Source organism: Macaca thibetana, chromosome 2 (genome assembly GCF_024542745.1).
Source record: "Macaca thibetana thibetana isolate TM-01 chromosome 2, ASM2454274v1, whole genome shotgun sequence".
Lineage (NCBI taxonomy): Eukaryota > Metazoa > Chordata > Mammalia > Primates > Cercopithecidae > Macaca > Macaca thibetana.
Genome location: NC_065579.1, coordinates 154,788,110 through 154,804,880, shown reverse-complemented (window position 1 = coordinate 154,804,880; position 16,771 = coordinate 154,788,110). Strand labels below are relative to the sequence as shown.

At 40.2% G+C, this 16,771-nt stretch overlaps 2 protein-coding genes across 10 annotated transcripts in view; one reads left to right on the top strand and one right to left on the bottom strand.

The window, feature by feature from the left end:
- LOC126949250 (cytochrome c oxidase copper chaperone) overlaps window positions 1–16,771 on the bottom strand; it is an 846,236-nt gene that overhangs the window by 25,314 nt on the left and 804,151 nt on the right. The gene's annotated exons all lie outside the window — the stretch shown is intronic.
- CFAP91 (cilia and flagella associated protein 91) overlaps window positions 8,170–16,771 on the top strand; it is a 62,085-nt gene continuing 53,483 nt past the window's right edge. For 3 of the 4 annotated variants that reach the window (XR_007723633.1, XM_050781886.1, XM_050781887.1), the window contains exons 1-5: window positions 8,170–8,396; window positions 12,024–12,100; window positions 12,617–12,774; window positions 13,859–13,942; window positions 15,100–15,156. Coding sequence is in view for 3 of the 4 variants with exons in the window: in XM_050781886.1 (XP_050637843.1) it covers window positions 8,276–8,396; window positions 12,024–12,100; window positions 12,617–12,774; window positions 13,859–13,942; window positions 15,100–15,156 (497 nt within the window). In the remaining variant the exon portion in view is untranslated. Of the gene's footprint in view, window positions 8,397–12,023; window positions 12,101–12,616; window positions 12,775–13,858; window positions 13,943–15,099; window positions 15,157–16,771 lie in introns of those variants that run through there. The other variant, XM_050781888.1, reaches the window with a different exon arrangement.

Genomic DNA, 16,771 nt, shown 5'->3' with positions numbered 1-16,771 from the left:
AATTCAAGAGAAAAGAAATTTGATAGCTTATAAAAATATTTATGACCTTCATCCTCTAATTGTTGATGACCTCCAACAGTGCAATAGTTCAATAATAGAACCCCGGATAATTACTGTTGACACCCTCCCTACAAGTAACTGTTAATGCACAAGGTACCCATCTACATGGAATTACCTGTTGTGCCACATCGAGATACATTTTCATCTGTGAGGAAGCCTACAGTCAGCTCTATTCATGGGCAACATCATGTCTCACTAAATGGAAAAAAAAGCACCAATATGGTCTAGGATATTTCTACATTCAATTAAAACTAGCAAAATCTGAACATTGGTTGACACCTACTAACTTGCACCATCATATCAGAAAAGACACTCTACCTAGAGGCATAAACTCAGCAGGATGGGCCTCAGTTGTTAGATCCTTCTTCCTTTGGATTGGGGTTAGTACCTTAGAAATAATGGTGAGAAATTTATCCAGAACTATTGGAGCTCCAGTTGACTCCACAGCCAAAGCCATGGCAGCTCAACAGACTTCCTTAGATTTTCTGGCTAAAGTGGTTTTCAATAACAGGATTGCTCTAGATTGCTTATTAGCTGAACAAGGTGGTATTTGTGCAATTGCTTACACCAACTGCACATGGGAGTAGAAAACACAATTATGAAAGATAAAGGAACATGCCACCTGGCTCCAGAAACTTCCACCCAATGCATTTGGACTTTTCAATCTGTTTAGTGGCTTACCTTCAAAATAAGATTCATGGTTTAGAGCTATTTTTCAAACTGAATTCATGATACTATTGCTGCTTATCCTTGACATTATGATAGTTAAGTTACATTTTTGTTGCCTGTCTAATCTTTGCAAAGCCTGCTTTCCCAATAGGAAAATGGTAGTCCAGTGCTTCCAGACGATTGCTAATGCCTGTGTAACTAATAAGATGGAATCCAATGCTGAATCCCAAGTAGACCTACCCTGTAAGGGTCTTTCCTTCTGGCCCCTTTGTTGTACAAATGTGGTTTGGGCCTCTAATGTTGACTCCTATTGACTCACATTTTCCCTCTAGTGTGGGGTCAGAACAACTAGGACAAGCACATCCTAGCACTGAGGGACGATCAAGTCTAACTTCAAGGATAGTTGACCAGTGATGCTTTCAGAGAAAGATCTTAGTCAAAAAAGGGAAATATGGGTGCGGTGGCTCACGCCTGTAATCCCAGCACTTTGGGAGGCTGAGGCGGGTGCATCATTTGAGGTCAGGAGTTTGATACCAGAATGGCCAACAGCTGAAACCTTGTCTCTACTAAAAATACAAAAATTAGCCTGAAGTGGTTGCACTTGCCTGTAATCCCAGCTACTCGGGAGGCGAGGCACAAGAATTGCTTGAGGTTGGAAGGCACAGGTTCTAGTGTGCCGAGATGGCGCCATTGCCCTCCAGACTGGTCAACAGGACAAGACTCCGTCTCAAAAAAAAAAAAAAAGGGGGGGGGCGGCGGGAGCAGAATGTGAGAGTTGATTATCTAAATGGAGTCATTCCTGTCATACCCAACTAAAATTTAGGGGGCGGGGGTACATAGAGAAAAAACAAAAATGAAAACAAAACTCAGGTCTCAAAAGCTTGCTCCAGAAACTGTCCAGCAAGCCCACTTCAATGAAACAGCTGTTACAGTTTTAAAACTAGTTTTACAAGGAAACAGCCACCATGACTTTAAAACTAGTTTTACTTAGGAATTGTGGCCACTGACCAATCAGAGCTCACCAGCTCCTGCAAAAACGTGTTGCAAGCACCAAAGAGCTTTCTTTCATAACAACCCGCATAGTCTTTCTCCTTTCCTGATAAAACCTCAACCATTTTTTTTGTTCTACCACATATCAGAGACCACCCTGGTCTATGCATGTGTACCAGATTGCAACCCTATTTCTTTGTTTATTCCAAAATAAACGCTTTTTTGCTTGGAGATTCATCTCTCTACATATTTGTTATTGATAAAAGATTAAAAGCTAATAAGAGACTGTGTGAACATACACATAAATGAATAAAAGTTGGTGAACTATCTAAAATAAATGAGACCAAACCTGTGTTATTTTTGTCTTTAGCTACTGGTTGGGAAGAATTTCTTCATTTCTATAGCTGTGAGCCCATCAACCAAAATTCAGAACAAACTCCATAAGTTGCAAAACACTGATCAAAATCAAATGCTCACTGCAGCCTCAAACTCCTGGGCTCAAGCTATCCTCCCACCTCAGCCACCTGAGTAGCTAGGACTACAGGCACATGACACCATACCGAGCTAATTTTGTTGCTTTTGTTGTTGCAGAGAGTGGATCTCGCTATGTTGCCCAGCGTGGTCTCAAACTCCTGGCTTCAAGTGATCCTCTTGCCTCAGCCTCCCAAAGTGCTGGGATTACAGGCATAAGCAACCATACCTGGCCTAAATGCTATACATATATATATATACACACACACACACACACATATACACACACTAACCTGTAAATTTAAAATTTCACCTAATGAGCCAGCTTAAACTGGAAATTTTATTTTCTAATAACATTTGTTTTTTCTGATTGAACTGTTATGTTTTCCAAAAGTACCAAAAGCTGATGTATAGCATTTAGAAGCTAAATGTAACTACTATGTAATGTAGTAGTAAATGTTACTATGTAATAGTTACATAGTTACATAGTAACTAATAGTATGTACTAGTAGTACATAGTACTAATACTGCTGATACTACTGCTAGTACTACGTAACTACCAGTTACATAGTAGTTACATTTTGCTACTACTAGGGCAAGGGGGTAGAGTAGGGGGCATGGCATGCTAATTGGTTGGGTTGGAGATGAAATCATAGGGAATCAATACTGTCCTCTTGGGCTGAGTCAGTTCCTACGTGGAGGGCCACAGGACTCATTGGCAGGTCCAGGTGGGGCCATCTGGTTGTCAGAAATGCAGAGGCCTAAAAAGATAGTTCAAAAGGTCAATCTTAGGTTCTACAATAGTGATGTTATCTTCAAGAGTAATTGGGGAAGTTGCAAATCTTACGACCTCAGAAAAAAATGGTAATTATTTATCACTCAGGCCCCTCTCATCCTAACTTTGTGGCCTTTCACTCATTTTATAAAAATAGTTTAGTTTTTGGGAGGAGCTATTATCATTTAAACTATAAACAAGGCTGGGCGCTGTGGCTCATGCCTGTAATCCCAGCACTTTGGGAGGTCTAGGCAGGTGGATCACCTGAGGTCAGGAGTTCAAGACTAGCCTGACCAACATGGCTAAACCCTGTCTCTACTAAAAAATACAAAAAAATTAGCTGGGCATGGTGGCGGGCTCCTGTAATCCCAGCTACTCGGGATGCTGAGGCAGGAGAATCGCTTGAATCCAGGAGGTGGAGGTTGCAGTGAGCCAAGATTGTGCCACTGCACTCCAGCCTGGGCAACAGAGCGAGACTCCATCTCAAAAACAAAAACAAAAAACAAACAAAAAAAACTATACACTAAATTTCTCCCGAAGTTAGCCTGGCTCAGGCCCCGGAATGAGCAAAGACAGCCAACCTGTGAGGCTGGAGTCAAGATGGGCTCAGCCATGTCAGATTTTTCTCACTGTCATAATTTTCTGTTATAATTTTTGCAAAGGTGGTTTTACTGGCCTAAGAGATATGGATGAATTCAGGGTGAACAGGACATTTTTTGAGGTCTCTGGTCTCACAGAGCTTACATTCTAGTGGGAGGAGATATAATACATGAGCAAATCAGTAAAATTTCAGTGCTGTAAAAAAATCAAGGTAATAGTGTCTTCGGATGTGTTTATGGAGGCTGCTGGCTGTTGACTACCTTAGATCGTTTATCTGATAGAATGAGGAAAAGTCTTTCTTCTCCTTTTTTTTTTTTTTTTTTTTTTTTTGAGACAGAGTCTTGCTCTTGTTGCCCAGGCTGGAGTGCAGTGGTGCCATCTCAGCTCACTGCAACCTCCGCCTTGCAGGTTCAAGCAATTCTCCTGCCTCAGCCTCCTGAGTAGCTGGGATTACAGGCACCCACCACCACGCCTGGCTAATTTTTTTGTATTTTTAGTAGAGATGGGGTTTCACCATGTTGGCCAGGCTGGTCTTGAAATCCTGACCTCAGGTGATCTGCCTGCCTCGGCCTCCCAAAGTGCTGGGATTACAGGTGTGAACCACCATGCCTGATTGAGGAAAAGTCTTTCTGATGAGACTGCCAGAGGCGTTTGAACCTGGGCAACTCCATTTTGAGTAGGGGCTGGATAAAATAAGGCTGAGACCTACTGGGCTACATTTCCAGATGGTTAGGTATTCTAAGTCACAGTATGAGACAGGAGGTCAGCACAAGATGCAGGTCATAAAGACCTTGCTGATAAAACAGATTGCAGCAAAGAAGTCAGCTAAAACCCACCAAAACCAAGATGGCTATGAGAGTGACCTCTGGTCATCCTCACTGCTACATTCCCACCAGTAGCATGCCAGTTTACATGTCAGGAAGTTACTCTATATGGTCTAAAAGGGAAGGCATGGATAATCCACACCTTGTTTAGCATATCGTCAAGAAATAACCATAAAAATGGGCAATCAGCAGGCCTCGGGGGTGCTCTGTCTGTGGAATAGCCATTGTTTTATTCCTTTACATTCTTAATAAACTTGTTTTCACTTTACTCTATGGACTCACCCTGAATCCTGTCTTGCATGAGATCCAAGAATATTCTCTTGGGGTCTGGATCCGGACCCCTTTCCAGTAATGAGAGAACATTTTAGCTGATGTTATATGTTGAGGAGCTAAACATATAACATTTAGCTGATGTTATATGTTGAGAAGATAAGGAGGTGGGAGTGAGGAACATTGAGAAGAAGAAATGAAAAGTGGGAGGCTCTGAGAATGTAGCTGTACCCCAGATGGAAAAGTACTATACCACTATTACATTGTACTTTGCTTCTGTGTCAACTTTCTCTATCATCCAGTGGGCTGTACAAATTATCTCAAAATCTTTAACATCTATTATATAGTAGACATTCCGTAAATTTATTTAACAAAGGGATGGATTTAGTAATCATTTCATTAACCTTTCATGTACCAGATACTTCAGGGATACAAAAATGACCAGGTGAAGGGCTGTGCCCTCAGTGAACTCAAAGTTGTGGGAAGCAGAGTCGCGAGCAATTACTAATTACTAATAAAAGGTGGTCAATGCTATTGGTACTACTACAGCATTGGAAGGATGATATCTCACTGTATTTGAGAGATATGAGGAAACTGCATAGAAGTGGCAAAGTTAGAGGTGAGTCTTGAAATGTACCTAAATTAGTTGAGGGGTGTTAAAGAAAAAATTATTCAATGATCTTGTTAAAGCATGGACAGGCAGACTGCATTCAAGACCACTGCAATAGATATAGGAATTACTGCAACAGGGTCTTGTAGTTGGGTGAGAGATTGGGTTCGACTCCGAATATAGCATAAGCAAGTAGCAATTTATAGCAAAGAGCAGGGTGGGGGCCAGTGGATGAAAAATTACTAAGCGGAAATATCAGAGGTAAAGAGAATTCTGGTTAAACTCATCTCAAAGGATTCTTGCTGAAGACAGCCAGGGTAATCAGACCTCACCTGGGGGTGAAAAGCAAAAGCAAAGGATGAGGACCCCAGTCAGATATCTAGGATGGGGGATTCTTGCCAAACTGACTTAGCATGGTTCTTTGCTAAAACTGAATTTTACAAGAAAGTACACAGACAGACCTAGGACATAGCTGGTTTTCAAAAACCCCAAGAAATTTAGAAGTAGAGACAATAAGTTAAAACCAGGAGTACATGCAGAAAGAGTCGTAGGCCAGGAAGCATATTCAGGAAGTGTCTGTGGATCACATTGAGGGACTAAGTGGCTAAGCTGGCTGGACTTCCTGGTTCAATAGGAACTTCCCTACAGGACTTTCCCCTAAGCCAAAATCAGTCATAGCTGCAAGCTAAGGGATTGAAACTTCAATCAATCAAAGGGGACTTTCCACTAAGCCGAAGTGAGTCCCAGCTGCAAATTAAGGGATTGAAACTTCAACCAATCATATAGGGAGTTTAAGCTCTAGCTGCAGCCTGATGTTTTTAACCAACCAGGCCCGCCAACCTAAGGGAGGAGACCACCCCTCATATTGTCTTATGCCCAATTTCTGCCTCCAAGGAAAGAAGAATTAAAAACTAAAAGGCAGAAATGAAATCCACAGGCAGACAGCCCAGCACTGTGCCCTGGGCCTGGCAGTTAAAGATCCACCCCTGACCTAACAGGTTATGTTATCTATAGATTCCAGACATTGTATGGAAAAGCAGTGTGAAAATCCCTGTCCTATTATTTTCCATTCTGATTACCAGTGCATGCAGCTCCCAGTCATGTACCCACTGCTTGCTCAATCTATCACAACCCTCTCACGTGGACCCTCTTAGAGTTGTAAGCCCTTAAAAGGGACAGGAATTGCTCACTCTGGGAGCTCGGTTTTTGGAGACGTGAGTTCGCGGATGCTCCCAGCTGAACAAAGCCCTTTCCTTCCACAACTCAGTGTCTGAGTGGTTCTTGTCTGCGGCTCCTCCTGCTACAAACCCACAAGCGGATAGAAAATAAGCTAATCCTACAGGACAGAAAAAGGTAAAGGAGAGGAGTCATAAGGGATATAAACTTAAGACACCCAAGTCAGAAACGGCAACCCTTCGGGGTCCCCTTCCACCACGTGGAAGCTTTACTTTCACTTTCCCTTAACTTTTGCGTTGGCTTTAACAAATCTTGCCATGGGTATACTCTTTGGGTCCACGCATTTCTCTAGTAAAGCTGTAACACTCCCAGCTGCGGACCACAGCTTCATTCCTTGAAGCCCGTGAGACCATGAACCCTTCGATCAAGAAAAATCTTTGATTGGAAGACTTCTCATCTCAACATTAAAGGACAAAGAAGCCAACTCTAAGGCATGCCATTAGCTTTAATAATGTGAGTATAATAAATAATAATGATCATAATGGATTGAAACATCAGATCTGTAAAAAATGCATGCATTCCTAATGATATCAAACAAATAAAAACTTTGTGGTTAACTCTGGAGTTTGGTAGGGCACCAACTCATGTCTCTGAAATTTCATAATTAAAGAGAACGAATTCAGCATTTACCCAGTCTTTCCTCTATGGGGTTATCCTGGTTATCTCAGGATAACCAATGAGTTGGTATGAAAAAGTTCCTTTTATAGAAGAACCTCTGGTAATAAATAAAGAATTATTGAAAGTATTAGAAATTCACTGCTCTAGGATAAGAGACATACCAAAATGCAACATGTGGACTTTTTTTTTTTTGGATTTTGACTAGAACAAACCAACTATAAAAGACAATTTGGACTCAAACAGGAAAATTGGAATATTTATAGTACTAAGGAATTATTGTTAATTTTGTTAGATATGATAGCAGTAGTTAAATTTTAAAAATCTGTATCAGTTTGAGATGCAGACTAATTTAAGGGTAAAATAATATTATGTCTAGGATTTCTTTAAAAAAGAGGGGAAGGAAACTGAAACTTCATTGCCAAATGTTGCTAAATGTTGATTCTGAGGGATGGATTACTTGAGGGTTTGTTATTAAAAGTAGAATCACTTATGTTAATGTTTAAAATTTTCCATTATAAATACTTTTTAAAAGCAGAGCCAGTGCCTACCCCACATCATCTTCTGTTATCTAATGCCCAGGACTCAGAAAGGGTCCGCAGTCTCAGATCAACAGTTACTGATTACCTAACCCACCCTAAACACTGATGCTCACGAGTGTGGGGCAAAGTTCACAGCGTGCTAAGGAGCAACATTTAGGAACCTGACTGAATTCCGCAGCTCTCGGGACAAGTCCCCTGGAAAAGGGCTGGGGAAGCGGGGCGGGGAAGCACCCAATTATTCTAGAAGGTTCTGAGATCTCTCAGGGATTTCCGAGAGGCTACGAGGTATAACTGGCAAATCAATGACTTAAGAGTAGCTTTCTCCCAGCCTCCCCACTGTCTCTGGAGTGTAGAGGGAAGCGAGCCTTTTCCTCCTTCACCCTGCCTCTCCCCTCTCGTCTCATCTTTCCCTCCACTCCCCTCCCGACTCTTGCCCGGCCACTCCTGCTTTCACTTTTCTCCACTCCTCTTCGGCCCCGCCCCGCGGCCACCGCCCTCCTCCTGGCCCCGCCCCTTATCCCCTTGCGCCGGCGGCGGTTACCATAGCGACGTGCACGCAGCAGCCAAGCCAGACCAGCTGGTCCCCTGCTGGCCCGAGGGAAAAGGCGGTACCATGAGCCACGCAGTAACCATCCAGGAGCCCCAGGCCCAGCCTCAGGTGTCTCAAACTCGGTACCGGGAGAGGTCGCGGGCTGGGAGCCACATCTCCAATCGAGCGTATGATTTTCTGTACGGTAAGGACAGTCGCAGACCTTCCTCCGCGTCCGTCCACTCCTGGGCCAGGTGGGCTCCCAGATGGTAGGACCTGGCCAGGGGCATGGCGAACGAAAGACGACCCTCTGGACTGACCTCTTGCCCGCGGTTGTCCCTGGTCCGGTGGGGGCAGCTCCGAGCCCTCCAGGTGCCCGCACTCAGGGTGGGGTCGGGGGTTCGCGTGCATCGAAAGGCGCGGGTGCGCTCCGCTTCAAGGGGCGATCTTCCTGATACCTGTTCCGGGCATTTTGGTACCCAGAAAAGTATGCAACGATTTGTAGACTCGGAGATTCACTCAACGTTCCTGCATAAAATGCCCTACGAAAATAATCTTTTGTCTCCTACTCTCTGGGCAAATACAAGTTGGGCAAAAAGAAGTGCCAGTTTATCTCATGCTTGCTTTTAGGTTTTGTTTTTGTTTTTGTTTTCAACTTCTGCGTCAAAGCATTGTTTATAGACTAGGTCCGCTGGCTCCTCTTGGGCCAATAAAGGCCCAGTTTATTTTAACGGCTTGCTTGTCAGTTTTGTGTTTTCTCTCTCTCCATGCTCCTTGAGTTCCTTAGGTTCCTGTTCTGTATATTTTTGTAGCCTTGTGAGCACCTATTCTAGTGCTGATACATGTACTAGGCGCTTCAATTAATAAATGTTTATTGAATTTGCCGTGGCAAGAATTGTAACCAGCTAAGCATGCTTTTTTTCCAATTTTGCCCTCTGCAGTCCCACGTTTTTCACCTGAACCTTGCATTGCTTTCAGCAATGTGGTGTTGCCTCTGGGAATCCCAGGGTCTCCTTTGTGTAGGAATCTCTAGAGTACACATTCCTAGATAGAGGCTGTGTAGTGATTGCTGACATATTCTGGCCAGTGGTTTTCTGTATTTACTCTTGATTTTGTGAAATAAATCAAGTTAGCTCCTGTAAACACATCACCATGTTTTTTTCACGGGTAATTTGAGAAGGAGGACAAACATCTTCCCAAAGTATTTATTAAGCTGGTGGTTTCTTTGATGCATAAGTGTCTCTTTTGCAGAGGAATTGCTAAATGTTTCCATGTGCCTTGCTAAGAACAGAAATTCACTCAGAGTAGATCAAATTAAAGTTTGTGTTGTTATAAAACAGACAATCTCGCCGGTATTCATGGACAGGAAGCGAAGTATAGCCATGGCAGATGAGAACCTGGACGGGGAAGATCAGAACTAAGATGCTGTGCTCTCCTGCTTTCTTTCTTTGACCTTATGACCTTTCACCTTGTTAGGGTTGCCACATTTAGCAAATAAAAATACAAGATGCACAGTTAAGCTTGAATTTCAGATAACGAATAATATTTTAGTATTAATTTTTGTCCTGTGCAATATTTTGGAACATATTTATACTAAAAAATTATTCATTGCCTATCTGAATATAAATTTAACTAGACATCCTTTATTTTATCTGGCAACTCTAGCCTTCTTTCTATGTATAGTCAAGCCCCAAGTAATGATATTTTGGTCCACAGTGGACTACATGTATAAGGATGGTCCCATAAGATTATAATGAAGTTGAAAAACTCCAAATACCTAGTGACGTTGTAGCTGTCATAACATTGTAGCACAATGCATCACTTTTTCTGTTTAGATATACAAATACCGTTGTGTTACAGTTGTCTACAGTATTCAGTACAATAACATGCTGTATGGGTTTGTAGCCTAGGAGCAATAGGCTATGCTACATAGCCTAGGTGTGGAGTAGGCTATACCATCTAGGTTTATGTTAAACACCCTCTGATATTTACACAATGGTAAGCTCACCTCATGACCCGTTTCTAAGAACGTATCCCCATCATTAAGCAAGACATCACTATGCTTGCTTACTTCTTCCATCTGACAGAAAGCCTCTTGTGTATGGATTTCTCTTACTATGATAGGGACTAGGGTGGCCTGCTTCTTGACTAGTTAGCCCTAAAGCTCACCACCAATTGTATAGCATCTTTGTGTACTGTAGCTGAAAATTTAAGTTAGAAATTTAAGATTGGTTGTTGGCTGGCCAATGAATTGACTGGCCTTGGGCCAGGTTTCCACCTTGACAGAACTGTGGTGGTGCAAAGATGAACTCCTTTCCAGGCTCTTTTACCCTTCCCTACAAAGCCCTATGTGATTAGTTCCCTAGTTGCTTATCTGGCCTCTTATCTGCTCTCTTTTCCCACCTTCATTCTGCCTCATTTATCCTGATTTCTTTGCTATTCTTCAGATGTATCAGGCATGTTCCCATCCTAGGGACCTTGCTGTTCTTCAGATGTATCAGGCATGTTCCCATCCTAGGGACTTTGCTGTTCTTCAGATGTATCAGGCATGCTCCCATCCTAGAATATTCTTCAGATATCTAACTAGCTAACTCCCTTACCTTCAAGTCTCTATACATGCCACCTTCTCAAGGGCCTGTCCTGACCACCCTAGTTAAAATTGCAACCCAGTCTCCCTTACCCGATTTCTTCTTTTTAAAAAATAACAGCCCTCAAATTCTAATGTCTAATTTGCTAGTTTATTATGTTTGTTGTTTATTGTCTCTCTCGTACGAAGTCAAAGATTTTTGTCGTTTTGTTGATGTATTCTAAGCACCTAGATAGAGCAGCCAGTCAATAAACATGTGTTGAATGAAGGAGCAAAAAGAACCTGAGCCTCTTGCAGCTTTTCAGCCTTGGGGGGAATATCCAATGTCTGCATTCAGCAAATCATATTTGTTGGGTAACTGATGAATTATTAGCTTTTAGGAATTAACACACATTATCCAAATTCAAAAGAGACATTTCTAAATCGCAATTCCCAGTTTATTAATTTCTATGGAGAAATATGTGTTATCATGTTATCTAGACTAGCTGGTCAGGGTATTTGCCTCCCCAGAGACAAGTCTACTTGGGAAATCAAATATATCTGAAGGCTGCTGGTTAATTTAATGGCAAATCAGTTGATTTTAAAGGGCAGTACAGTATAGTCAATCATGAATACTCTTCATCACTTTAAAGATATACCTGATAAACAGATACTTATAATAGCAGGGCAATATTCTGTTGGACTTTGTAAAAATAATGGTACCATCATCAGCAAACTTACAAACTTAAGGGGTAAATTCTGAAGATAGCTGATTTTTTTAAATCATGTTCACCAGTTCTGAGATATCATGTAGTTTGCATCTTTCTAGTGCATCAAAGATGGGAGATAGTATAAATGTATTGCTTCTTTCCCTTGCAAATTGGCATAGTGCATATATACAAGGTCTTTCCCTTAAAGAATTTTTTGGGCTACCCAGGCTCAGAAGTAGTTTTGTTCATAGGAGAGATTATAAAGTGTGTTTAGGGTGTAGTACTTGAAAACATGCTAGACTTTCTTTATGCATTCCACTTCCATATGCTGACTTGGAATACTCAGAAAAGAAAATCATCTTGACAACTGTTACTGGTAGAAGTGGTAGAGTAACAGGGCCACATGCACAACAGAGCATGAGCTGCTGCCGAGTCAGGCAATATTTAAACTTTTAAATTTGTTTTCCAATTAAGAGATTACATTGCTTTGCCATTATTCTCAGCCTAGGGGTAGATATGTTCTATTTGTTATGCTACTTGATTGTTTATTTTGCAGATCCATTGTTTATTGTGTCAAGTGAGAAAGACCACACACAGGCAAATATCCAAGCCACCCTGATTCGCAGCAGACTGGTATGTCTAATGCATCAACCAAGGCGACCTAATGAACCTGAACCATCTAGTTTGCCTAACTGCATTGATCAGATTGACTAATCACCAAATCTTCACTGGATTTTAGGTTCCACAGAAATTACTTTGCCAAGATTACTGGGGGGCAAAGCATCTTAATACTTGTGGCTCGTTGCGAGGATTAAGTCACTGATAATGAATAGAGAACCCATAAGCTAATTTATTTTAATGGGATAAATATAATAATATATGCCCATGTTAAAAGAATTTAAGTAGTACAAAAGCATACACAGTATGAAATAAATTCTAGCCCTACCCTCACCCCCTCCACATAAACAGCCATTGTCATCAGTTTCTTGGGCATCCATTTAAAGATATTCTATGTATATAGCAATAACCCCTCTTCTTATACTATATACATTGTTTTGTATCTTTTTTAAAGAATTTACAATGTAATTAAAATACTTTAGAAAAGCTGATGGTATAATTTTGTCCTTTGCCTCCCTTCCCTAACGTTAGAGAAAAGTTCCCAGGTTTAAAACCATGTTCAGTAACCTGATCCATTATCCAAGATATTCCCTATATTGGAGCAAGTCAGATCCTGTCCCACCGTTTATCAGTCGGCAATGGAAGGGACATGAGGAGAAACACAGAGAAGCCCTCCGGCAGCTTGCCATGTAAGTGTCGGATGGCTCCAGGGCCTAAAATAAATGCGTTAAAAACATTTTTTAAATTCATTTACCATGTGTGGTTTTAAAATGTTCAGTCATGGTGTTATACCTAGACCAAATTTTCTTTTTAAACCTCTTTTGACCAAACAAGCCTGATTATATGTATTATATATATTTTTTCCATCATATATATCTATATAGATATATATATAATGACAACTGTCCACCAAAGGTAGGGATGACTGAGTTTGTTGTTGCTTGGATCCAACTTAGCAACTGAAAGTGCTCTTTTCTGCTAATATCTAAAATATTTTTTGGAACTTGCGGCCAAAGCACCTTCAAGGATAAGTTGAATTATTTATTATTTTAATTACTTACAAGTTCACATTTAGTAAATTTAAAAGTATAAAGTCTTTTAGCCTGGACATAGAAAAATTGTCTTTTGGCCAGGCATGGTGGCTTATGCCTGTAATACCAGCACTTTGGGAGGCCAAGGCGGGTGGATCATGAGGTCAGGAGATCGAGACCATCCTGGCTAACATGGTGAAACCCCATCTCTACCAAAAATACAAAAAATTAGCCGGGTGTGGTGGCGGGCACCTGTAGTCCCAGCTACTCGGGAGGCTGAGGCAGGAGAATGGCGTGAACCCAGGAGGTGGAACTTGTAGAGCCGAGATTGCGCCACTGCACTCCAGCCTGGGTGACAGAGCGAGACTCTGTCTGAAAAAAATAAATAAATAAATAAATAATTGTCTTTTAGTATTTTGTTATTCTTGTGTGCTTTTAATTAAAATTGGGCATTTTTGTATGTAGGATTTCATAAATCTACTCTTTTTTTTTTTTTTTTTTTTTTTTGTATGTAGGATTTCATAAATCTACCCTCTGACTAGGTCCTGGTCTCCTGGCTCAGGGCAGGGGAAGAATCATATATACTCTAAGTTGTATGACAGTCAAATGCAGGTTATGGAAGACTTTACTCTCAGTATGAGATACTTTGTGTAACTCCTACTCTATACACATAGAAATATTAAATAGAAATTATATGTGGAAATATTTTAGACTTAAATGATGTTTTCTTGCTTCACTTTAGAACTGACACTTCTTTTCAGATGCCTAGAGAAGTTTATGAAGATCCTGAAGTTACTGGAAAGAATCGCTATAAATACTTTGAAAGGTAGAATGTAATTGCTAATGAATATTTGAGCTCTAATATTATTAGAGAACCTCTTTATGATACTAATAACAGTTATCATTTTTCAGTGCATACAATGTGTCAGACTCTATTTTAAGTGCTTTACATGCATATGATCTAATCTTTTCAACAGAAATGTAGGATAAGATATATATGATCCCTGTTTTACCAGTAATGAAGCTGAGACTGAGAGATGATAAATAGATTGCTTCAGGTCATATAAGCTAGCCAGGGGTAGATCTGGGGTTCAAACTAAGCCTGCCTGACTTTAGAGATACTGATTGCAACTAAGAATATGTATTTGAAAACATTTGAAATGAAGTCATCAAATGAGTGAGACACAGTGGAGATACCATGAAGTCATGGTGAAGGGGAAACTTGTGTTCAAAGGGATAATGTTTGTTCTCTTTGTGTGAATCTTGCCCAAACCAACATGGCCAAAAGGTTAGTTTTATTTCATTTGTGATTTATGCTCATGTAATAACCATATACTCAAATCAAATAAAAATTAGATGGGGATTTCCTTATACATCTTACTGGAGTTAGAAAAAATAGTCTTGATACTACATCTGCATAAGCTTCCTTGAGAAAGTAAATTTCTAATCCACATTATTATTTATGAGCAACCTCCTTATGGAAATTTTGTGATGCTAACTTTTTCAGAGAAGTGTTAAATTTTTAACTGTTTACTATACAATTCTATACAGTTAACTGTACAATTCTTAACTTTTAGGGGGAGGCTTTAGATTAAATCGTTGTGAATTTCAGAATGTCTCAGGAACTTGAGAAGTTGCTGGGAACTAATGGCCAGCTGAAGCCCAAGTACAGGGCTTAAAGGGTGGCTTCTTCAGTTGTGACTTGTTTACTATCTGAAGAGAAAATACTGGAGTGTTTATTAAGAATGCACATTCATTGGCTCTACCCTGTATGTACTGAATATCATGGGCCAGACCTGGGAATCTGCATTTTAGACAAGAACCTCCCCACACCTCAGTGATTTTGTATATCCAGAAGTAGCACTGATATATGGGATATTTAAGCTCACTGATTTTTAAGGGACAAATATTAGAGCTGGAAGAGAGCTTAGAGTACATTCATTGCAAAAGTCCCACACATTTATGTTTTCCTTTTCCTCCCAGGCCTTTTCTTCCATTTTTTCAGCAGATGCCATTCAATGTTGTTTATGCCATATCCAAGTAAGTAATCATTATTTAAAAACTCTTTTTCAGTTTATTTATTGTTTGCTTCCATATTTTCTCTTAGAAGATAGTTATCTAAATCACTATTTTTGAAATTGGGATCACAAAACATTGGAAGGGTATGAAATCTTCTAGTGGGTCATGAGCAGTGTTTTAAAACATGAAACAGAATAGAAAATAACCAAAGCATCAGGTATATGGAGGGTAAGCTGGTTTTTGTTTATAACTTTTGTTTCAGAAAAATATATGCATATGTTTGTATGTATATGACGGATTATGATATAAAATGTATTTCTTACTGTTAGTTGTCCGTTTGTGCTGCTATAACAAATTAACAGACTTAGTGATATAAATAAAATACATTTGTTTCTTGAATTCTGAAGGCTGGACAGTCCAAGAGCAAGGGGCTGGCAGTCAGTGTCGGTGAGGGCCTTCTTGCTGTGTCTTCACATGGCAGAAGCAGCAAATGCTGTGTCCTCACATGGTGGAAGAGCAAAAAGGACCTATGCTAGTTCTCTCCAGTCCTTTTATAAGGCACTAATCCATTGATGAGGATGGAATCCTCATGACTTAATCACTTTCCCCAAAGGCCTCACCTCTTAATACCACCACAGTGGGGACTAAGTTTGAATGTGAATTTTGGAGAAGACACGGCCACATATTCAAATTGTAGCAGTTGTGGTTTAAAAAAGTTGAAAAGTGCTTTAAATATCTTCTTTTGCTTCTCTGAAACACTTATTTGATGACAGTTCTTCAACATTTCATCAAATAAACAAATCAGTCACGTAATATTTTTTGAATGCTAGAATTTTATAACTTAATAACGATCTAATCTACACAGACAACGTGGTATACAAAGATAAATAAAACATGGTTTTTGCCCCACAACAGAGTGCACCAAGGTAAGAGGGAGGTAAGGGACAAGGGCTGAATCTGAGACAAATGTGTATTTCTCATCTCTAGTTTCAGGACAAGGCAGCAGACTGGGTAGAGTATTCCTTTTAAAAATCTAATTTTTGCTACATTCTTTCCTCCATTAATAAAATTTAATATTTCTATAAGAGAAAAAAGTCCAAGGTATTCATGAAATTATTAGGAATAGAAACCTTTTTTAAGGTCTCATATTTCTGAATACAAATTTATTCAGGGCTGGGTTTTCAAGGGTGCATTTAAAGAATATAGTTATTCCTAATAATATATATCATCATATAAATAGGACACATGTTATTAAATGTCTGTAATCCTCAAGATAAATGCTAGTTATGATTCTACTTCACCCTTGACTTTTTTTAAGACTGTGTGGATGCCTTTGGCTCTTTATAGAGATGGAGTACAGATTCCCTGCTCTCCCCAGACAGCAACTTCCTGGGGTACCAGTTTATCCAGAGATAGCTGTAGACTTATATTCTATGAAGTGTTTTGTATGAGCAAAAGGGGAGCTATGAGCTATGTAGATCCCTAAAGATCCTTCTGGTAATTCTTTAAAATCAGGCTCACTGGATTACCTGCTTTGGAGGTCATAAGTACGTCAGTCTAAAAGTTGTTAAACTAATTCGAGGGAGTTCAGAGGCCTACAGTGATGAACACCATGACCTCTCCGACTCCTTCCTAA